General features: G+C 35.3%; 2 protein-coding genes across 4 annotated transcripts in view; both read left to right on the top strand.

Moving 5' to 3' along the window:
- The window catches only part of VIM (vimentin), a 482853-nt gene that overhangs the window by 379961 nt on the left and 78737 nt on the right, over positions 1 to 24155 (top strand). The window lies entirely within an intron of this gene.
- Positions 1 to 24155, top strand: part of STAM (signal transducing adaptor molecule) — an 88401-nt gene that overhangs the window by 16642 nt on the left and 47604 nt on the right. Inside the window, exons 1-6 of one of the 3 annotated variants that reach the window (XM_049626874.1) lie at positions 1656 to 1723; positions 2680 to 2774; positions 4315 to 4399; positions 21787 to 21862; positions 21944 to 22039; positions 23611 to 23757. In XM_049626874.1, coding sequence (XP_049482831.1) covers positions 4332 to 4399; positions 21787 to 21862; positions 21944 to 22039; positions 23611 to 23757 — 387 coding nt within the window. In that variant the 5' untranslated portion in view covers positions 1656 to 1723; positions 2680 to 2774; positions 4315 to 4331. Of the gene's footprint in view, positions 1 to 1655; positions 1724 to 2456; positions 2775 to 4314; positions 4400 to 21786; positions 21863 to 21943; positions 22040 to 23610; positions 23758 to 24155 lie in introns of those variants that run through there. The other 2 variants (XM_049626873.1, XM_049626872.1) reach the window with 2 other exon arrangements.

Raw genomic sequence — 24155 nt, forward strand, 5'->3', positions numbered from 1 at the left:
GCCATAGTAACGTTCGTATTACTTTAATGTTTGCGAGATCTGTAGTAACATCTCCTTCATTTCTGATATTAGTTATTTGTATCTTCTCTTTATTTTTTTCTTTTTCAACTATCAATTTTATCGATCTTTTCAAAGAACCAACTTTTGGTTGTATTGATTTTTCTCTATTTTCTTTTTTCAGTTTCATTGATTTCTGCTCTAATTCTTTTCTTCTGCTTACTTTGGATTTAATTTGCTCTTTTTTCTAATGTATGCATTCAAAGCTGTAAACTTTTCCAGTATGCATAGATTTCAACTGTATCATACGAATTTGGTATGTCGTACTTTCATTTTCATTTAGTTGAAAATATTTTAAAATTCTCTTGAGATTTCTTCCTTGACTGTGTATTACTTCGAAGCATGTTATTTAATCTCCATATATTTTGTGATTTTCTAGCTATTTTTTGTTAATAATTTTTCATTTAATTCCATTGTGGTCCTTGAGCAGACATTGTAAGATATCTAATCTTTTAACATTTATTATCGTGTGTTTTATGGCCATGCAGTGTATTTTGGTGAATATTTCATGTAAGCTTGAGAAGAATGTGTATTCTGCTGTTGTTGGATAGTCTGTAGATGCCAATTATGTTCAATTGTCTGATGGTATTGTTGAATTTAACTTTGTCCTTACTGATTTTCTGCCTGTTGGATTTGTCCATTTTTTTGATAGAGGGCTGTTGAACTCTCCAATTATATTAGTGGCTTCATTTATTTATCTTTGCAGTTCTGTTACTTTTTGACATTGTTATTTTAACATTCTGTAATTAGGCATGTACATAGTAAGGATGTTAGGTCTTTTTTGGAGAATTAAACCCTTTACCTTATGTAATGCCTCTATCCCTGGTAACTTTACTTGCTCCCAAATCTGCTCTGTCTAAAATTAATGTAGCTACTCCCACTTTCTTTTAATTGATGTTAGCATAGTATCTCTTTCTCCATCTCTTTATTTTTAATGTTTACGTGTCTTTGTATTTAAAGTGGGCTTCCAGTAGACAAAATATGTTGCATCTTGTTTTTTTTTTTTATCACTTTGATAATATTTGTATTTAGACCATTAAATTTAGACCATTAACAATACCATTAATGTGGTATTGTTGGATTAATATCTACCATATCTGTTACAGTTTTCTAGTTGTAGCCCTTGTTATTTTTTCCTATTTTTTCTTCCACTTTTTTTTTTTTTTTTTTGCCTTTTGTGACTTTAAGGCAACATTTCATATGATTCAGTCTTCTCACTTTTGTAGCATATTAATTAACTTCTATTTTTGCTATTTTTAGTAGTTGCCCTTTCAAATAACATACACTTCACTGGTAGTGCAGACAAGTGAAACGAATAATGAAATATTCATAGTTCCTCTCTCCTTTTCCTGATATCCTTGCTGTCATTTATTTCACTTTTCTGGAAACACACATACACCCTATCCTATATCATTTTCTTCTCTCTGAAGAGCTCTTTTTTTAAACATTTGTTTTGCAAGGTGAGTTTATTGGCAACAAATTTCTTTAATGATTCTTTGAGAAAGTCTTTATTTCTGCTTTCCTCTTGAAGAATAATTTCACAGGGTACATAATAGGTTGATGGTTATTTTCTCTCATTGCTAACTATTTCACTCCATTTCCTCCTTGTTTGCAGGGTTTCTGAGATGTCAGATGTAATTCTTATGTTTACTCCTGTTTAGACAAGGTATTTTTTTCTGCTGATTTCTTTTTATATTTTTTTCTTTATCATTGATTTTTTGCAGCTTGAAAATGATATAACTAGGTGTAGTTTTTTGATATTTATTGTGCGTGGTGTTCTTGGAGCTTCCTGGACCTGTGGTTTGATGTCTGACATCGGTTTGGGGAAATGTTGAGTTGTTTTTGCTTCAAGTATTCTGTTTCTTTCCTCTCTGCTATTTCTTTATTTCTAATGTTTATTTTGGGGTGGGGGCTGACATGGGGCTCAAACTCACAAACCTTGAGATCATGACCTGAGCCCAAGTTGGATGTCTAATCAACTGAGCCACCAGGCACCCTCTCTGCTGTTTCAGTTATGTCTACGTTTGACTTTTTGTAGTTTCCTACAGTTCTTGGATGATCTGTTGCAGGGTTTTTTTTTTTGTTTTTTTTTTTTCTTCCAGTCATCTTTTTTTTTTCCTCTTGCTTTTCAGTTTTGGAAGTTCTTCTTGACATATGTGCAAGTCCAGAGATTCATTCTTCAGCCATGTCCAAGTCTGCTGATGAGTCCCATCACAGGCATTCATTTCTATTAGACTGTTTTTGGTCTCTAGCATTTCTTTTTGATTCTTTCTTAGAATTTCCATTTTTTTTTTGCTTTTTTTCCATTTCTTTGCTTACAATATGTTCTTGCATAATCTCTCCTTTTTCCTTTAGAGCTCTTAGCATATTAATCAGAGCTTTTAAAATTCCTTGTCTGATAATTCCAACATTTCCTGTCATGTGTGAATCTGGTTCTAATATTTACTCTTCAAACTGTGATTTTTGTTTTATACTGTGGCTTGCTGAAAGCTAAACAAGTTGTAATGGTAAGATGTTAGGTAAGAAGTGTTCTGTAGTTTGGTGGGTAGGTAGTCTTTTAAAATGAGCCTTTGCCCCTGAGGTGTGAATTTCTCCCATGCTCAGCTTTTTCCTCCCTCTTAGGTGGGAAAGGATTGCCAGATGGGCTGCAATTGGGTAATCCCCTTACAAACATGAAGGCTGGAGCAGACTGGAGTTGGGAATTTCCTTTACCCTAGGTGGGTTAATCTCTGGTAAAACACTAGTTGGTTAGGTGCTAGTTAAAATAATTAACAGGTAGGCCTTGTTAAGAAGAGAATGCTCTGGTGTATTTCACCGTGGTTATCGTCTCCCTTCCCCTGCTGAAAAATAGAAAATTTTCTCTGGTGTTCACCTTGAGATCCTGGGAGAGCTTATGGAAGTAAAATTTGCAAAAATGCAGTAACTCTCTTGTGTCCGGGCCCCTTTGGATTTTAACTCAGAATTGTGCACATTTAGCTTCCAGCAATTTGGCTGTTAAAAATTTAGATTTATGGTACTGGTTTCTGGTGACGTTTCTGCTCATGGGTTTCTGCTCTGTTGTTTTTCTATGTATCCATCTATCTGTGTGTCTCTGATTTTTGGGACAGCATTTGTCCTGTGATCCCACTTCTGAGGGATCTAAGAAGAGTTGTTTTCACTTTATTTAATAGCTTTTTACTTGGTTGGAGTGGTAACTTCCAAGTTCCTTAAATGCTGTACTGGAAACTAGAAGTAATTCCTTATTTTGGGTGCTTATGTGTCAACTGTGCCTGATGTCTCTTTATCAAGGAAACCTTTCTTTATCTTCGGAAAGCAAATCATTCATTTACTTAGGTGGGTGGGAGAGAAGTGGTTGCAAGAGCTTTCGAATAAGGAAGGCAAAGTAGGTACCTACCTACATTTCCCAGAACATTAACCCATTCTCCCTAAGTCCTTTCTTCTCCACTGTCAGCTGTAGGCATTACCTTCTGCTACTAGGACATGACTTTTTTGAGAATTCGGTGGTGGAAAACAGGCTGGTTCTTAAGCTCTTTTGTTACTGCCAGTATATGACGCACCTCTTTTGGGTCTTCTAAGTAGGTGCCACATGCTTATATTGTTATATAGTTTTTGAGGAATTGTTGCTCATGTTTTTCTTGTCATTGTGTGTTTGCTTCAAAAATCCTTTTGCTGTAATTAAGGGAGGGAGCTTAGTGAGATGATGGACTCAATGTATGGAGTACCTCTGTTGATGTTTTTAATTTAGTTTGTCAAGTTTTTATTTAATGGAAAATAATCAGTTAAAGCTTGGTTTTCTTTTGTTCATTTTTCCCCCTTCCCCATGTCAGACACGAAAATCAACAAAATCATATAATTTAATTACCTGAAACATTTTGGTAGAGATTTGTCATGTTTCTTCACTGGCAAGTAAAGCTAAGAATTATTTGATAATGAAGGTATTTCTTATTTTAGTCTTTCTGTGTGTGGAAAAGGGTAGACCTGTATGTAGTTTTTTTATAAATAAGTATCAGTGGCCTATTTATTATATTAAGTAACAAGCAACTGAAGTGTTTATCGGGAAAATGGTTGTAATAGACAGTAAAGGTGCTCCTACCCCCTTTTAAAGATGGACTTGAACATTTCATTGAACACACTCCTGGCAGCCATTCCTATTTGTTGCTGATACTTGATTTTATCACAGTTTAGTAATTTGTGATCATTTACCTCTTAAAGATTTTTTAAAATGATATGTCTCTGCTTTCTTTCCATAATACACAGAGAAAGCAACCAGTGAGATGAATACTGCTGAGGATTGGGGCCTCATTTTGGATATTTGTGACAAAGTCGGTCAGTCTCGCACTGGGTAAGTGTTGCAGAGTTTCAAAGGAGCTTTATTTATTCTCTTTATTAACGTGAATAAAATGAGAGCCACGAGGTAAAGCATATTACAAATTAGTTTGAGAATTTTTGGCCGGCAAGATTTGAGGAATCATCCCATTTAAGTTACTCTTTATGACCATTTAGGGTAACATGACTGGTAACAATGTTGCTATTTTAATTACCCTTGTCCATAGTTGCTTCCTGAAGTCTAGCTTTTCCCACTGATTTTTATTTATTTATTTTTTTAATTTTTTTTTTTAACGTTTATTTATTTTTGAGACAGAGAGAGACAGAGCATGAATGGGGGAGGGGCAGAGAGAAAGGGAGACACAGAATCGGAGGCAGGCTCCAGGCTCTGAGCCATCGTCCCAGAGCCCGATGCGGGGCTCGAACTCACGGACTCACGGACCGCGAGATCTTGACCTGAGCTGAAGTCGGAAGTCGGACGCTTAACCGACTGAGCCACCCACGTGCCCCATCCCACTGATTTTTAAAACCATTAGTGATTTCTCAGCTATCAAGTTTCATGGTTATTTTTCAGTTCTGTTCTTCTTTGTCATATCTGCAACATTGCACCTAATTGAAAAGAGTGGCTATGAAAGTTAGTTTTAGGACAGTATAATCCTAAACTTTTTGGCATAAAGCCTAATACAGAGCTTTCAATACAGCAAATGGATTAACAACTGGTATACAGATTAATAGTTTCCTTAATTCCTGGGCTAATAATGTCAGGTTATTAGTAGCCTCATTTACCCCTTTGTGCCACAAAAATACTGTCTTGTTTATGTACTTGGTTGTGAAAAATGTAAGAGAGCATTGCTGTATTATACTTGATTCTTGTGGTGCTAATCTTAATCCTCTGATGATGCTTTCTTTGGCTCTCCTTCCTTCCCTTCTAAATATATGCTTCCTTAAACTTTCTTTGATCCATTTTTTTCCCTAATACTTTTTTCTTTTCTAGTACTTTTTTGTTTTAAATCTTACAACTTCTTTATATCTTTATATGGGTGACATCTCTATTTTCAGTTGTGATTTTTCTCACTCTAGCACTAGTCTTGAGGACACATCATTGTTTCTGGACATGATAGTGTATAAGCTTTCATCTCAACATGTAGAAACCTGAAGTCATCTCTCTTTTTGCTTTAAACCTTTTTTCCCCTCGTTTGTTCCCTGTCTCTGTTAATGACAAGATTATTTCATTTGTTCTTAAAACCTCAGAGTCACCTCCATGTTAATATTGTTGAGAAATTCTGTCAGTCTGCCTCCATAGTATCTCTCAAAAGTGTTGATATTTTGAAGTTTCCTCAGTTAACTTCTTGAGCATAGCCAAACCAGGCAGGGGCAGTTTGTCTTCAAGGTCTTTCTACCCCTTCAGTCAAGCCCTTTTTGGCCCGTAACATGCAGCCCTTGTCCCCAGAACAGCCAAGTTCCCCAAAGCGAGGCCTCCACATGTGGCCTCATCCATATCCCCTTTGTTGTTGTTACATATTAGCATGCTGAGTCCTTTTCTGACCTGAGTCCTGACCCTGTTAGTTCCTTAATTTAATTGGAATTGGAGTAGCTACTGTTTGCTACGGATCTATTCCTTTTTCTCTATTTCTGTTGGCCCCATTTTACGTGAGACATTCGCTACCGTGCCTGGACTAGTGAATTAACCTTCTGATGTTTCTTTCTATTTCCATTTTTTTCTGTCCACTTCTTATATCTCGTTACCATAAACAACTCCTCCCATGTTACTCCCCTCCCTTCTGCGCTCAGTTAAGTCTGACCTCCCTCTAGGCATCTGACTCTCTTATTTTCCATTTATTTTTCCCCTGAGTATCATTTTTTTCAACTCAAGCTTTTCAGTTGCCAGTGCTTTTCTACCTTAGTTTAATGCTTTTGGTCATTCTATTCCTTTAGTGTGAAATATTTTATTCTCCCATTTTCTGTCTCTGTGTCTCATATCCTTGCAGGCCCAATGTAGATACCATTTCTCCTAGAAGCTTTCTTTATCCCCTTTGCTGCAGATCATATCACGGTCCTGTGAATCCTCGAAACACTCTATCAAAATCACTCTTATTTTTGTTTTGTTTTGTGTTGTGTTGTAGTAACTTATATCTGTCTGGTAGGCTTAGATTTGTAGAGTAGACAGGTCCGTGAATTTTTGTTGTGCAGAGGAAAGAAGCAGCTAGCTGAATGGTTGAGAGCATGGACTTTGGAGTGACACCTGCCTGGGTTCACATCTGAGCTCTGACCACTTTCCTTGTTTGCTATGGAGGAATAAAAATAGCATCTTCTATGTAGGGGGCGAGTTGTCAGTGTGAGATTGGTTAACATGTGTAAAAGGTTTATAGTCCTACCTGGCATGTGGTTAACTGGGTGCAACTTTACCTCTTTTTGATTCAAGTTCCAGTTTTGTGACAGTTTGTCCCTTAAACACTAGGTATCAACCTAGCTGCATGCCTGTATATTTTGGAGATACAAGTTTTATCTGGCATTTCAGTTACTAAGTCCCTCTTCTCTTCATTCTGTCAGTTTTCTTTTTATGTTGATAAAGATAAATTTGGTATTCCGTTTTGTAGTCACCTTTTATAATGGGTTAGTTGCTTGAAATGCAAAGATTAAACTCCCTGTCATTACTAGAAATATTTCATATTTTTCCAGTTAAATAATTTATAATCTATCTGAAATTCTGTGTAATGTACAATGAAGCTGAAGAGATCAGTTTGTTTTTCTTCATGTTAACATTATTTTCCTAGTAACGTTTATTTGTTATTCTTTCCCCTATTTTTTTCTTGTAGTGAGAACTTTTAAGTCTACTCCCTTTGCGACTTTAAAATTACAATAAACTATTGTAACTGTACTCTCCGTGCTGTAATTACATCCTCAGAACTTAGTTGTAACTGGAACTTTGTACCTTTTGACCACCTTCACCTACTTCACCTCACCCCCATTCCCCACCTCTGGAAACCGTGAACCTGTTCTCTATTGCTGTGAGTTCTGTTTTATTAGATGTCACATATCGGTGAGATCATATAGTATTTGTCTTTCTCTGACTTATTTCGCTTAGCATAATGCCCTCAAGGTCCATCTATGTTGTCCTTATATATTTAATATGTCTTAATTTAATGGCAACCCTCTTGTACTGCTGGTGGGAATGCAAACTGGTGCAGCCGCTCTGGAAAACAGCATGGAGATTCCTCAAAAAATTAAAAATAGATCTACCCTCTGACCCAGCAATAACACTGCTAGGAATTTACCCAAGGGATTCAGGAGTGTTGATGCATAGGGGCACTTGTACCCCAATGTTTACAGCAACACTTTCAACAAGAGCCCAATTATGGAAAGAGCCTAAATGTCCATCAACTGATGAATGGATAAAGAAGATGTGGTTTGTTTACACAATGGAATACTACTTGGCAATGAGAAAGAATGAAATCTGGCCATTTGCAGCAATGTGGATGGAACTGGAAGGTATTATGCTAAGTGAAATAAGTCAGTCAGAGAAGAACAGATACCATATGTTTTCATTCATATGTGGATCTAGAGAAAGTTAACAGAAGACCATGGGGGAGGGGAAGGGGAAAAAAAGTTACAGAGAGGGAGGGAGGCAAATAATAAGAGACTTGTAAACACTGAGAATAAGGGTTGATGGGGGGTGGGGGAGAGGGGAAAGTGGGTGATGGGCATTGAGAAGGGCACCTGTTGGGATGAGCACTGGTGTTGTGTGGAAACCAATTTGACAATAAATTATGTTAAAAAATAAATATATAAAAATAATTCATAGAATTCAAAAAAGGTCTTAGTTTGTAACTTTAAAAGCTGTGTTCCATTTGTGTTTTTTAAATATAATATCAGTAGTTTAGACACATGCTCATTTTTTTTTCGTATTTATTTTAGATAGCTGTCATTATATTCGTTAATATTTCAGCTATCTTTTGGGCATTTAAAAAAAGTGTTTACGTATTTTGAGAGAGAGAGAGTACTAGAGCTAGCGGGAGAGGAGCAGAGAGAGAGAGGGAGACAGAGAGAATCCCAAGCAGGCTCTGTGCGGTCAGCACAATGCCTGACGTGGGGCTCGATCCCACAAAGAGATCATGACCTGAGCCACAATCAAGATATGCTTAACTGACCGAGCCACCCACATGCTCCTCTTTTGGGCATTTTAATTGACATTGTGCAATTTTTATGAATTTACTTAGGGAGTATTTTCAACTTTGCTAATTTAAACAATGAAGTGTAGCTCTGTTTGTGCTTTTTATTTTTTTGTTTATTTTTGAGAGAGAGACAGAGCACAAGTTGGGGAGGGGCAGAGAGAGCGAGGGAGACACAGAATCGGAAGCAGGCTCCTGACTCCGAGCTGTCAGCACAGAGCCCAACGCAGGGCTCAAAACCATGAACCTTGAGATTGTGACCTGAGCCGAAGTCAGACAACTGAGTCACCAACTGAGACCAACTCAGTCAACCAACTGAGCCACCCAGGCGTCCCTAGTTCTGTTTGTCCTTTCAAGTAGTCTTTTCTCCTTTCCTCTTCTCTCTTTTCCTTCTACTTGTATTTCCTCCCTTAACATTTATTCCTTTCTGATTCTTTTAAATCCTCATTAAGTTAATTTCCAAGCATTTGTTTATTTATATAAATGTAATATGTCTTCACAGCTCTCATTAATAAAGAATTGTTTGAAAAGGATTAAATAGTAATTGAGATGCTATTCTGATATTATTGAGCTTTAAAAAAAATTTCAAACTCTTAATATTTGTTCATGTGTGATTTCTCTTTAAGAATAATGTTTTATATTTATCCAGGTGCATTTCACTTTTTGTTGTAACTTGGTAATTTCATAATAGGAAGTAATTAGGGCCATTATTAGGACTTTTCACAGGCCCTGGGCACTTTTGCCTTCATGGGTCCATTTCTCCATGAAAATTAATAAAACTATTTTATGACTGTGTTGTTATAAAGACAATATATTATTACACATCCAAACATTTTCTTTGCCTCAGAAGTTCATTGTTTTCCTTTTCTTTTAAAATAAAACATTTTTGTGGGCCCCTGAAATTATTGTGTTGTACCTACATGCCTAAGAAGAATTGTTACAAATTGTGTTAGATAGTCTCAGATCGACTTAGTAGTAGAAAATTATTCAAGTTCTTCTCAGGTGAGTAGTAAACTATGGGATACTTACGGTGGTGTTCATACTTCTTTTCTTTGCTTGTCTGCTTTTATTGTGTGTGGTAAAATACATACAGTATACCATAAAATTTATAAGTTTAACTGTTTTGTGGCATGTTTGGTGACATTCAGTACATTCACATTGTTAAGGGGTTAGCGTCACTATCCATCTCCAGTACTCTTTGTCATGCCCAGCGGAAACTGTTTACTAGAAAACTCATATCCCTCTCCCCCAAGCATCTGGTAACCACTTAAAATTTGTTTTTAATCTCTGAAATAATTTTGTAGTTAGTGTATATGCAGAACTTGAGATCTGGTTTACGTTTGTTTAGCTTAATCATATGTTTAGTTATGATTGCTGATGGTAGCATAAGAATATTGGACATTACTGTGGGTTGTCAGTGAGGTATTCTAGATACCTGGTTGCGCTTTACAGAAGATTGGTGTGAGAGCGGTGTTCCTGAAACTACACCCATGTGATGTGACATTTCCTGAGACAAATTTAGGTCGGGTAGGTTGAAGTAGAGGGTAGTTATGGATTGGAATGCATTTCATAAGCTTTTTTGTGTACTAGGCAACAGTCTAGATTTTTTAAGAAAGCATTGCCATTTGGTGTTAATCTAATTTTATAAAATATACAGATCTATTTAAGAGGGTGGATATGGGGATTTGTGCACGGAACTTTAGGGAAAGTTTTTTTTTCTGTAAGCTTTGATATTTTTATCAAAATGATTTCTAACCATCAGTGTATTGTAGAATTATTTAGTGCACAAATAAAATAATTTATATCGTCTTTCTTCCCCCACCTACCCCCCACAAATCCTTTTCTTCTTCTTTTTTTTTTAACCAAAAAAATCTATCTATTCAAATAGATTGAATCTATTCAAATAGATGAATAGATAACTTTTCATCTATTTTATCAATTTATCAATCAATCATTTCATCAACTTTTCATCTAAAGTTATGGCAGTTTTGAAAATATTTTCAAGTCTTAAGGGGAAGAAAAAGAGCCGTCATTGTGAAATTGTCTAAATTTAGTCAGAACTGTGACCCAGAAACACAGCTTCCAATGTTTTGAAAAATCTTCCATAATGATTTCTCTTTTAAAAGTCCTGTTGTTCTATCCTTTAAACCATACGTATATATGTGTGAGTGTATTTATGTGTGTTGGTTTCAGGAAATACATGTGCTCGTATAAAATACATACTTTTTAAAAAAAAAAAATAATAAATAAATAAAATACATACTTTTTTTTTTTAAGTTTATTTATTTATTTTGAGGGGAAGAGAGAGAGAGTACACAAGCAGGGGAGGGGCAGAGAGAGAGGGAAAGAATCCCAAGCAGGCTCTAAGCTGTCATCTTGGAGCCTGATGTGGGGCTCTACCCCATGAATCATGAGATCATGACCTGAGCTGAAATCCAGTGTCGGTTGCTTAGCCCACTGAGCCATGCAGGTGTCCCTGTACTTTTTTCTTTTAAAAATAGATCTATTTTGGCTCAAAAATTAAAACTTAAAAAGATGACATTGATAAGTCTAATGGCCATCCCTGTTTTTCTCCCCATCTTCCATAGGTACCACTTTTGTTTCTTTTGTATCTTTCTGTTGTTTCTTTACTGAAATATGAATTTATTTCCCATTTATATATAATGAACATATTGTATATACTATTCGACATTTTTAGTTAATTCATTAACATATCCTGGTAGCCTTAGAAATGTATTTCTTTTAATGTCTGTTAGTAATGCATTGCTTGTTAAATAGACAAATTTAGAAATCATTTTCTAGTTTAACATCAATTTTTGATTAGTGATATGTAGAATATTTAACACACTTTAATAATTGCTAACTAAAATTATTTAATTAATGATTGTAAATAATTGTATGAATCTCAGGAAGCCTAGTAGATGTTATTACTGTTTGCTTCATATAAGGTTATTGAAGGTTTTTTTAAGCCTGAAATGTTTGAATATGCTGGATTTAAAACCTTAAGGAACATTTTTAAAATTTTTTCTGACTTCCTAAGATATTCACATGATTTTTAGTGTGTGGTTCCAGTGTATGAGTAAGTACTGAAAAATGCCTAGCCATTGAGGTCATATGATGGACTGAAAAGTCAGTTTAGAATCAAGAGAACTTTGAATGATGGTAGCAGTTTTCCTTAACATGTCTTCACATAATGAATAGCTTTTGTCTGTTAGTTTTAATTGATTTGTCTATATTCTCATGTGAAAAATAAATGTGAAGGGTAGGTCTTGATTGCCCACAATAACAAGTTAAACTTAAAGTTCAGAAATTGGCATCCAGATTGATTTCTGGTATTATTTTATGTCTGAATTGTGTTTGCTTGGCTTTAGACAAAGATACAGTTGACTGAATATGGAAAACATGATACAAATTTTCTCTTTACTTGGCTAAGGGATCTGTTTAGGTAGTAAATCATTGATTTATTCCTATAGAATTAGAAGGATAATGATAGTCATTACTGACGTTTTGTGAAAAATACAAATAGGGGCCTTTGGAAAAGAATTTGCTAAAATTTTTATGCTTTTAATTTTGTCTGTATCATCTTGACTTGGGCTGTGACTGTTTCTGTTTTTCAGCTGGGAATGGATAGAATATTTCCTGATATTTTTGAGGAAAAAATAATCTCTGACTCACACATTTTCAGTCCGGTAGAGAAACAGATGTCTTTCAATACCCTTAATTTTCAAGGTCTTTTAAGTGCTTTTTTATTTTTATTTTTATTTTTATTTTTATTTTTATTTTTTTTTTTTTATTTTTTATTTTTGGGACAGAGAGAGACAGAGCATGAACGGGGGAGGGTCAGAGAGAGAGGGAGACACAGAATCGGAAACAGGCTCCAGGCTCTGAGCCATCAGCCCAGAGCCTGACGCGGGGCTCGAACTCACGGACCGCGAGATCGTGACCTGGCTGAAGTCGGACGCTTAACCGACTGCGCCACCCAGGCGCCCCTAAGTGCTTTTTTAAAGAATGGTAGCCAACTGTTATTGATGGCATCAGTCATTTTTTCTTTTATTTGACAAAACAGTGAGTACTGGCCAGGTATCATGCTTCAAGTATGCAGTGGTAAATAAAGCAATATAGCCTTTGTCATCAGCTGTGGTGACAGTCTACTTGTGGAAGGTAGAAATAGATAACAAGTGAAGGAGATAGTGATCAGAGTGCTTTAGTGGAGAATAAAAGGGGAGACCTACTTAGATTTTTTAGGAAAGCTCTACTGTGAAGGGGTAACATTTACGCTATGACTTTAAAGCTGAGAAGAAGCAAAGAGCTGAAAGCAAGAAGTCCCAGGCAGAGGGAGTAACATCTACATGAATTCCTGCAAGCTTAGTGCTTTTTAAGAACTTGAAAGGTACAGGGTAGCTGGAGAAGAGGTGATTTGCCCTAAATGAGTACAGAGTTGGATATAAGAGAGTGAGTGAGTTAGAAAAATAGAAGTGCTAGTTGGAATGCTTGAAATTGAGATTATAGAGGTTTTTCATTTATTGGCAATAATATGGTCTAGGATTATGACCATGGTAGTTAATAAGGTGGGATAGAAGTTGAAAAGACAAGATATTGGGAACATCACCTGTGTAGTAATTAACATCTCTGAGAATTAAGACAGGAGTGATGTTGGACAGAGTAGTAGGGAGCCAGGAGTTAAAATCATTGAGGGATGAGGGGGCAATTGAGGTTTTTTAAATAATTGCATTAGGAAGATAGTCTGACCTGATGAAAACTGGACTGTTTTAGGAAAGAGGGAGGGAGAATGATTTGGAAGTAGTAAAGGGGGCAAAGAATGCCCATATATAGTAAGAGTAGTGTCATCCCTAGCCAGATTTCTGTAGAGCAAAAGGACTGAGGAGCAGGGCTTTTGTTGACAACAGACTGTGAATTCTAGAGGACAGAGTGGAGAAGTTTCAGAAGGTGGAAAGTAATGCATAGGCAGAGCTGTTTAATGATGAAAAGAATAGTCTGGAGCTTCTCTTCAGGCACTGGGAAATAGGAATAATAGACATGTGTTCTCAAATTCTCAATTATTGTTTAGTAGAGAAAGTTGAGTGCCTAAGACTTGCTCTAGACCTTTGCAGATGGAACCTTTGAGACCTGGGAAGGAGTAGTTGGGGCTCTCTTTTGAGCCCTGTCCGTAAAGGTGAAGAGGCTTCAGATGGGATAGTCTTTTTTTCTTCTTTTTTTTTTTAACTAAATTTCACTTGACATACGGTGTTATATAAATTTCAGGTGTACAATATAGTAATTCATCCCTTCCATATACATCACTGTGGGCTCATCATGGGATAGTCAGTCTTCCATAGAGTTGAAGGTTTCACTCTTATCTTTTGCAAAGTTGAACATCCTTTTCTATGTTTAAGAGCTTTTTATGTTTCCTTTTCTGTGAACTGTCTATACATATCCTTTCATTTCTTATAGTTTTTGATACATTAGGGACAGACCTTGTCTATAATTTATGTGTATATATGTGTATATGTATGTTACATTGTTCTTTTGACTTTGTTGTTTTTCCATTTAGAAGATTTTAATTTTATATGATTATTATGGTTTGTAGAATTATGAATTGTATAGGACTTTCCCTCTCTCAGGCTTTACTGGAATTAACTCATTTTTTCTTTGTGGTTTCATTTTTTTTGTTTGTTTCTTTCGTAATTAATAGACTTTGGTTTTTAAATACAGTTTAAAAAATTTTTAATGTTTATTTTTTTGAGGAAGGGAGAGAGAAAGAGCACGAGCAGGGGAGGGGCAGAGAGAAAGGGAGACACAGAATCTGAACTAAAGTAGGCTCCAGGCTCTGAGCTGTCAGCACAGCCCCAATACAGTTTTAGATTTGCAGAAAAGGTGAGCATACAGAACAAAGAATTCTGTATACCTACCCTGTCCCTTACGTGAAGCTACCCCTGTTATTAACATCTTGCATTGTGTGGGACATATGTTACAAGTAGTGAATCAGTAATGATACATTATTATTAACTAAAGTCCACAGTTTCCATAAAGTCTCATTTTGTGCTGTACACTTTTATGGATTTTGACAAATCTTTAATGATATGTATCTGTCATTACAATATCACACAGAATAGCTTCACCATCTTGAAAAGGTCCTGTGCTCCAGCTGTTCATTCCTTTTCTCCCTTTTTCTGAACCTTTGACAACCATTGTTTTGGTTTGGGTTTTTTACTGCTTTTATAATGCTGCCTTTACTAAAATGTCATATAATTGAGATGATATAATATGTAGCCTTTCATACTGGCTTCTTTTATTTAGCAAAAGGCATTTAAGTTTCATCTGTGTCTTTTCATGGCTTGATAGCTCACTTCATTTTATTTCTGAATAATATTCCATTTTATGGGTGCACTGTAGTTTTGTTTATCCATTCATCTATTGAAAGACTTCTTGATTCCTTCCAGTTTTTGGTAACTGTGAATAAAGCCAATATGAAATATATTCAGGTACAGGTGTTTTGTGTGTGGACTCAGGCTTTCAAATTCAGTTGGGTAAATACCTAGGAGCATGGTTGCTGGATCATTTGGAAGACTTATGATTGGCTTTGTAAGAAACTGCCAAACTGGGGCGCCTGGGTGGCTCAGTCGGTTAAGCGTCTGACTTCAGCTCAGGTCACGATCTCGCGGTCCGCGAGTTCGAGCCCCGCGTCGGGCTCTGGGCTGATGGCTCAGAGCCTGGAGCTTGCTTCCGATTCTGTGTCTCCCTCTCTCTCTGCCCCTCCCCCGTTCATGCTGTGTCTCTCTCTGTCTCAAAAATAAATAAACGTTAAAAAAAAAAATTAAAAAAAAAAAGAAACTGCCAAACTGTCTTCCAAAGTCTCTGTATTGGTGGTTTCGTTTTTTACATTTAAATCTTTGATCTATTTGGAATATCCTCTTATGTAGTATAAGGTATGGCTCTAACTTTATTCTTTTCTGTTTGGGTACCTAAAATTCCAGCGCCATTTTTTTGTATAATCCATCTTTTTCCTGTCTGATTTGAAATACTGCCTTTATATATTATGCTCCTTTACATATATATACACTGTGTATATTACCCCAACTATTTTAGAACTTTATCTTTTGTTTCATTGGTGCTGCTACCACCTGATTTCAATTATTAAAGCCTTAGACTACATTTCAGTAATTGACAGGGCTAGATTTCCTTTTCTGCCCCCCCCCCCCCCCCCTTGAAGTTTTTCTAAATACTCCTTCCCCTTCCTGCTGTCCCCATATAAACCTTTGGGATTGGCTTGACTAGTTTAAAAACAAAACTGTTTCTTTTTAAATTGGCTTTGTTTTGAATTAATAAATTGTCTCTATGATACTAAATCTTCCTATTCAAGAACATAGCATATCTTCGTATTTTTTAGTAGTGTTGCAAAGTTTTCCTCTTATAGTCTTGAACATTTTTGGTGAAGTGTCTTATAAGATATTTTGTCCTTTTGGCTACTGTTTAAGTGGAGCCTTTCTTTAACTGGCTGTTTGATAGGAATTTTCTCTTTTTAATGGTGGACTGTATTAAATATAACATCTGTTTATCCCGAAGAGAATGACCCATTGTAAGGGGCAAAAGAAGATGATGATTGAGGAAGTGGGGATAGTAGCAGGAGCCAAGTCCTTGACTAGCATAGGGTTCTGATTCAATCTCATTTTTTCGTCTTTATTTGTCCTAGACAATGATTTTACTTTTGGATTTTACTGCAGTTTTTAAAACACCATATATTTTATAGCTAGGACCTGTAGAATCCTCGTGACTGTAGAGATCATTTCATAGATGAGGAAGCTAAAGCCCTGATATTTTATTTTTTATTTATATAAAAAAATTAAAATTTATTTTAGAGAGTAAGCATTGCATGCAAGTGGTGGGGGAGGGGGAGAGGGGGAGAGAGAGAATCTTGGGCTCCATGCTAAGCATGGATCCCACGACCCTGGGATCATGACCTGAGTCAAAATCAAGAGTTGGACACTCAGCTGACTGAGCCACCCAGGCACCCCAAGCACTGAGATTTTTAATGTGACTTTTCCAAAAGTAGTAGCAGAGGCAAAATTCAAAATTGGGTTTTTACTCCCAATTTTATTTTTTCTCACTTCTTTGTGCTGTATTCTTAGGCACTTAAAACGAACAGTTACTTGAAAGTTAAAGTCATGAATCAAGACATGCCAATCTGATATTGAAGTATCAATATGTATTGATATACATGTATTATATATTATAATACATGTATTATATTATATAATACATGTATTATATAGTATATGTATTATGTATTGCACATATTTTGCATTACATGTATTATATGTCATGGATCTGTGGGTTAACAGCTGGGCACTTCTTGCTTGAGGTCGCTCATGAACTTGCAGTCACCTGATGGCTGGGACTGGAGTCATCTGAAGGCCTGAGTGGGATGATGCTCAATATGGCTGGCAATTGATGGCTGGCAGTCAGTTAGGACCTCAGCTGGAGCTGTCACTTGAAACACTAACCAAAACCTGTACATGTGGCTTGAGTTTCTCACTGAATAGTAGCTGGGATCTCAGAGGGAGCATCCTAAGAGCAAATGTTCTAAGATGTAGGTGAAGTCTACACAGCTTTTTATGAACTATATGTCTCACAATATCACTTTTACTACATTATGTTGATCAAGCAAGTCACTGAGGTCAGCCCAGATTCAGGAGGAGGGTTAGTAAACTACCTCTTGATAGGAAATGTCATAGTCACTTCATACAAGAGCATGTGGGAAGGGAGTTACTATTGTGGGTATCTTTGGAATACATAATTTGCCACAGAGGCCAGCTCTAAATATTGAATGCGAGCTTTGACCTAGATAACAAAACAATGAATATATATCATTAGAGTAAAACAGTGGATTTTAGTAAACAAAATTGTAAATTCCAGTTTTTCATACCTGAGACACAGTCATTAAGAACGTGAATGACAAATGTGATGTAAGTGTCTCTTACTATTTTTATCTAATATTTATTTATGACTTTTTACATAGAAAGTTGTTCTGTGTTCAGAGTTCTACCCATTTGTAGATATTTGTAAATAAAAACAACTAACATGTGAAAGTTGATTTGGTAGTCATAAAGATTTAGTTTGATGGTGACCTTTTGTGGCTTTGTTTTATATATAAGACTTGGTAAAACTTAGCTTATGAAAATTCATAAAAGCCAAAGTGAAAATGATGGCATAACATTAGTTAATGAAAGCATTATCAGCAGAGTTACTTGCTACCTGTTGAACTTTTTTTCCATAGTGTCATTGTAATGTACATGGAGATGGTGATTGAGTCTGACAGTATTGGTGACAGGATGAATCATAAGGGTCGGTATTGTTCAGCACTCCATATGAACATATGGCACTGTAGGTAGAGGGCTTTTGCTTTCTGGATACTTTTTCAATAAGATGAATGAGCAAGAATGAAACATTTTATTAATTCACTTAGGTTAGGTTAGGTTGAAGAGTGACTGCTGATACAATGTATTTAAAGACTGTATCCTTTCCAGAATTGCCTTAAAAGCTTCATTTCTGCAGTCTGTGTTTTCTGTGGGAAACTGGAAAAGTCTGAATTGCAAAAGAAAGCATGGTAGCATGGCCCTGTGATATTTGTGTCTGAAGATTAAGGAGATTTCACGCCTTAGTTTTTCATTTACCTTCCAGCCTAAGATAGTTTATTTTTAGACGTTGTAACTTCACATAGAAACTGAATGGCTGAGAGTGGTATGATGGGAGATGAGTGGGAGTAGAGAGGATTTGATAGAAAAGAGCCCCCTCTTAAAGCTCTGTCTTGCTTTCTTTGAAGCCCACAGTAGTTTGTTGAGGTGGGTTGGAATAAGAACTTGTGAATGGTGAAATTGACCTCAGTGCTTTAGTTCATCAGAACTAACATTTGCTAAGGCAGCTGTGTACATTCCTGACAAATCTGTCCATTCTGGCTAGTCTTTGATTTGAGAAAAAGTCGTTAGAAGCCCCAGCTACATGAAAGTACAGGTATCCCCTGCTTTTGGAAGGTTTGTTTTATGCCACTTCGCAGTTACAGAAAGACCTGTTTACCTTAACAGAAATTTGAAGAGGTTTTTCACTTTTACAAAAAAAGGCCCAAAGTGACTTTCTTTTAATTAATATTGATATTCTCTTTTCCTATCTTGTTTCTGTCTTTTAATCTGTCTATATTTAAAGTAGATTTTCCTGGGGCATCTGGGTGGCTCAGTCGGTTAAGCGGCCGACTTAGGCTCAGGTCATGATCTCGCGGTCCGTGAGTTCGAGCCCCACGTCAGGCTCTGTGCTGACAGCTCAGAGCCTGGAGCCTGTTTCAGATTCTGTGTCTCCCTCTCTCTGACCCTCCCCCATTCATGCTCTGTCTCTCTCTGTCTCAAAAATAAATAAACGTTAAAAAAAAATAAATTTAAAGTAGATTTTCCTGTAGATAGTTTATAGCCAGCATATACCTGGTCCTTTTTTATCCAATTTGAGTCTCTGCCTAGTAATTGGAGTGTTTAGGTTATTTATATTTAATGTAGTTATTGATATGGTTGGATTTAAAGCTACCATTTTGCTGTTAGTTTTCAGTATGTTTTATTTGTTCTTCCCTTTGTTTTCTATTTTTTTCTTTTCATTTTTTTATGATCATATTTTATCTCCATTTTGGGCCATAACCTGTGGCTCAAAGAGGAAATCACAACAGCATTTGGAAAATATTTTCAGTGAAATGAAAGTGAAAATGAAATATATCAACACTTGGAGGATGTAGCTATAGCTATCCATAGAGGTAAATTTATAGAATTAAATGTTTATGTTTGAAGAAGAAATGTCCCAAGTCCATGATCTAAATTTTTATCTTAAGAAACAAGAAGAGCAAATGTAAAGGAAGCAGAAGAAAGGAAATGAAGAAAATAAGAACAGAGACCTATGAAACTGGAAAGAGAAAAACAATAGGGAAAATTCAGAAGTAAAGCTGGTTCTTTGAAAAAAATCTTGTGGATTTTATCCCAGGCATGCAAGCCTGGTTCACCCTTGAAAATAAATCAGTGTAATTTACTGTCTCAAAGCCTAAAGAAAAAAACATATAATCATCTCAATAAATGTGGAAAGTTCCTTTGAAAAAAATTCAATTTACATTTGTAACAAAAACTTTAAGAACTAAAGGAAATTTCCTCAACCTGATAAAGGATATCTACAGAAAAATTGTGTATTCAGCACAATAGCAATTATTTGATAGAATTCATTACTGAAGTCATCCGGACTTAGAATTTTCTTTCTTGGAACTCATTTTATAAGCCCTTCAATAGGTCAGTACCAAAAACAAAGAAAAGCACAGACCGGTTATGTACAAAGGTACAAAAATCCTCAACAATATTGTAATCAAACCCAATAACATATAAAAAGGAGAATGTATTATGCCCAATTGTGGTCCAATTTTCTTTTTTTTTTTTAATGTTTTTATTTATATTTGAGAGAGATGGAGAGAGAGACAGAAAGACAGACAGACAGAGGCAGTACATGAGCAGGGGAGGAATGGAGAGAGGTGGAGACAATCTGAGGCAGGCTCTAGACTTTGAGCTGTCAGCACAGAACCCAGCGTAGGACTTGAACTCACAAGCTGTCGTATCATGACCTGAGCCAAAGTCGGACACTTAACCAACTGAGCCACCCAGGCGCCCCCAATTTTCTTTACGTTATTCATTTATAGTATAATTTTATCGTGGTCTAAAGACATAGCATGTTATCATTTCAATTTTTAAAAAGTTAAGTTTTTTTTAATGGTTCAATATATGGTCTATCTTGGTTAGTATTCTGTGTGCACCACAAGTAATATCTATCCCGCTATTGTAGAGTGCAATGTTCCTTACCTATTTTTCTGTTTAATTGTTTTATCTATTTCTAAGAAAGGAATGAAGTCTCCCAACTAAATTGTGGATTTGTCTCTCTTTTCAGTTTTGTCAATTTTTGCTTCATGTATTTCAAAGCTCTGTTTTTGGATAAGAATACACATCTAGATGTTTTATGTCTTCTTGGAGAATTGATTCCCTTATCATTATGTAATTTTACTCTATATCCCTGGTAATATTACTTAAAGTGCAATTTGTCTGATACTAGTATAGCTACTTCAACTTTCTTGTTTGCATGATAAATCTTTCTTTCCTCCATCCTTTTACTTTTAACTTATGTAAGTCTTTATATTTAAACAGTTTCTTATAGGGAGCATTTAGGTGGGCCCTGCTTTTTTTAATCCATTCTAGCAATCTGTCTTTTATTTGGTGTGCTTAGACCATTTGCATTTAATATAAATGTTGATATGATTGGATTAAAATGTCAAAATTTGCTATTTTTCTAGATGATATCTGTAAGGTTGAACTTATGCTTTTTTATTGTCTTTATATACCAATTGAATATTTTTATGATTTTCTTTTATTTCCATTTCTCTTTTAAAAATATTTTTAGTGATGATCTGTATTGAATTTATTTGGTCTTTTTTCCCCTCTGTACTTAAGTTCATGTACCTAAGCATGTCTTCAAGTTTTACTGATCTTTTAGAAAATCAAAATTCAGGGAGGCCAAGGGAGACAGAATTTATAAGACACAGTAGAAGGAGCTATATGAAGAAATAGTTCTGGTCTGAATTTTGATTTCTGTTCCCTCAACTCAGATCACCATTCACTTCTTAGGATCATCTTCTCTGCCCTGAGATCCGGAAATTGCCTTTAGGCAGAAAGCCTGTACCGATATTTGAGAAGTGCCTCTGAGTGGAAAGTTGAGGCAAATGTCTGTCTTCATCTAATTGTATTCCTTCTTAGAGACTATTCAACACTGCCTATGGCCTGATGTCCCAAACAGTTACCTAAGTATATATTTTAAGTATATTTTTCTACTTTTCTCATTGTTTACAACAGGAATATAAGTTTAGGTCCAGTTAGTCCATCATGACCGGAAGTGGAAGTTTTGGTCTACCATTTTATTTCCAGAACTTTTTTTTCATCCAGAAGTAGGATTCCTACTGTATGGAATGCCTAATGTATGATTGCTAAGGAAGAGAGCCTGTTAATTTTGTTTGAAAAATTTAAAGGAACTTGTTAGTATACAGTTGAATTGTGTCATTAATAAGAATTAAACTTCTCTACCATATTCTGCCTTTTGTATGGTACAGTCTATTACCTATTATGTTAAGGGGGAAAATGGCTGGATGTACTACTAATTGTTACATTTCTCATTTTTTTAGACCTAAAGATTGTCTTCGGTCTATTATGAGAAGGGTGAACCATAAAGATCCTCATGTTGCTATGCAGGCTCTGACTGTGAGTGATTTCATTTTAAGTTTTACCACAAAATTTTCTGCTAAAACAGAGCCTTTTTAACTTGCTATTTTATGCTTTTAGCTTCTAGGAGCATGTGTATCAAACTGTGGCAAAATTTTTCATTTAGAAGTATGTTCAAGAGATTTTGCTAGTGAAGTAAGCAACGTATTAAACAAGGTAAGGGACATTATACAGTCTTTTTCTTTCATGTATTTTATTCAGTTCTTTACATTTTAAATCACAAAGGACTGGTCTGTGCTTTCTTTCTTTTTTTAAAAACGCTTCCTAGGCTATGTCTATTCAGCGTGTCAGTATGTAAGTTATTTTGCTGAAGAGACTATAGATTTATGTACTTAGATAATTTTTTTTCCAAACCAGATTAGACTATATTTAACCTGTTTTCTTCATCATTCCTTTCATCTGATAAGAAAATATGTGTATTTTTTTATCTGATTAAATAATACCAGTGTGTTTTAGGCACCGTTTTTATAACCATTTGTGTAGCCACAGAGGTATTTTCCCAGTGTAGAAGTGTTCAGAAATACTGCCAAAATATGGCACTGTTTTCATTGTGACATGAGTAAGGCCACTACCTGACCATGATAGGATTTTAATACTATACTCTTTATTTAACTGAATGTATCATAAAAAATTCACTTTAAGCAGTTTAAAAAATTTAAGTGAGTAATATGTGAATTTTCCTAGTAAAAATTTGTGCCTTCTAAAGGTAATTATTTTTTATTTTTTTCGGCGGGGGGAGGGGAAGGATGCAGTGTTATATAATCAAGAAAAATTTTAAGATGTGAAAAGGGAAAATTTTCATATTTTTGGGGGAAGATGAGTATTTCTCGGTTTTAGTAGAAAACAGTTCAGAAATAGATAAAAATTTGTTTCCATAATTCTTTACAGAATTTCTGTACCTTGTTTTCAAACATGATCATGTGTTAATTCTTTTCATGTTTTGCTTTATTCTTTATTTATATTTAGGTGTCTTCTAATTAATAACCATTCTTTTAATGTCCTGAGTGTCCCTCAAAATGTATGGTTGTTTGTGAATAGATTCTAGTGTATTCTATAATTTAATTGAAGATGTGATATGCAGATTTGTGTTTAGTAGCAGGAACAACTATTTTGAAAAGCAAACAGCTACATACAGGAAAAAGGACTACTTTATTTTCCAAATACATATTGATTTTATACTTAAGGGGGAGGTGTTATTTTGAAGAAATGAGGTTTCTAGGAATATTGACATGCAGTGGACCTCAAACCAGCCTCTGATAATTAAACAACTTGGGGAAAAGACACAGTCAGGCATATTAAAAGTCAGGGATTAGGAATAAAGGAACTATCATTTTTTTCTCTTCCCAGCTTATTTTTTACTGGTCTGCAAAATTACCAAAACAAAACAGACTACTTTTCTGTGTCTTCCTGATATACAAAGCTCGCTTAGTTGCGAAATACTCTAAAAAGTTCTGTCTCTCTGACCTCCAGTATAAGTTAGTACACACTGTTTTACTTTGATATGAGGGATGTACGTTGATATCACCTATTGTTTTTTCATAATGTGAAAAAATATTTGATTATTTCTAGTAACCAACTATATTTTCTTATGTATTATCTATAGCTAGGGATAATTTGTGATTCAAAAAAATGTCTACAGCACTTTTATAATATTTATATTTAATGTATCTGTGTTAAATTACCCAGGCAGTTAGTACCTTTTAATGAAAATTTTTCTCTATTTTCAGGGTCATCCTAAAGTCTGTGAAAAATTAAAGGCTCTTATGGTTGAATGGACAGATGAATTTAAGAATGATCCACAGCTTAGTCTAATATCAGCAATGATTAAGAACCTTAAGGAGCAAGGAGTTACATTTCCAGCTATTGGCTCTCAGGTATTTTGTAAAGTTGCATGTGTGCTATAGTTGGTTTCTCTAAAGTAGCCACATTTATATGAAGTTTTCTTTTTTCTTCCAAACCAGGTAGTTTTTACTATCCCAAAGGAATTTTTGTTATTAAGTCCTGCGTTCAGTGATGCCAGAAAAATTCAGGGGAATAATTTATTTGTTCCAACTTCCACTTTCCCACTGTTTCTCCTTCTTTATAAATAAATTAGATTAGCATTTTGCAATTAAAAAAATTTTGAGTTTTTAATAATATAGACAAAACTGCTGTATGGTATCAGCTAATACTGACAGTCTTCTTAAATGCTCTTAATTCTTTAATTTTATCTACAAAGAATGACAGCCTAAAAGTTGGGCTGTCCTTAAAATTTAAGGGTGAGTTTGAGTTT

This window comes from Panthera uncia, chromosome B4, assembly GCF_023721935.1.
Source record: "Panthera uncia isolate 11264 chromosome B4, Puncia_PCG_1.0, whole genome shotgun sequence".
Taxonomy (NCBI): Eukaryota; Metazoa; Chordata; class Mammalia; order Carnivora; family Felidae; genus Panthera; species Panthera uncia.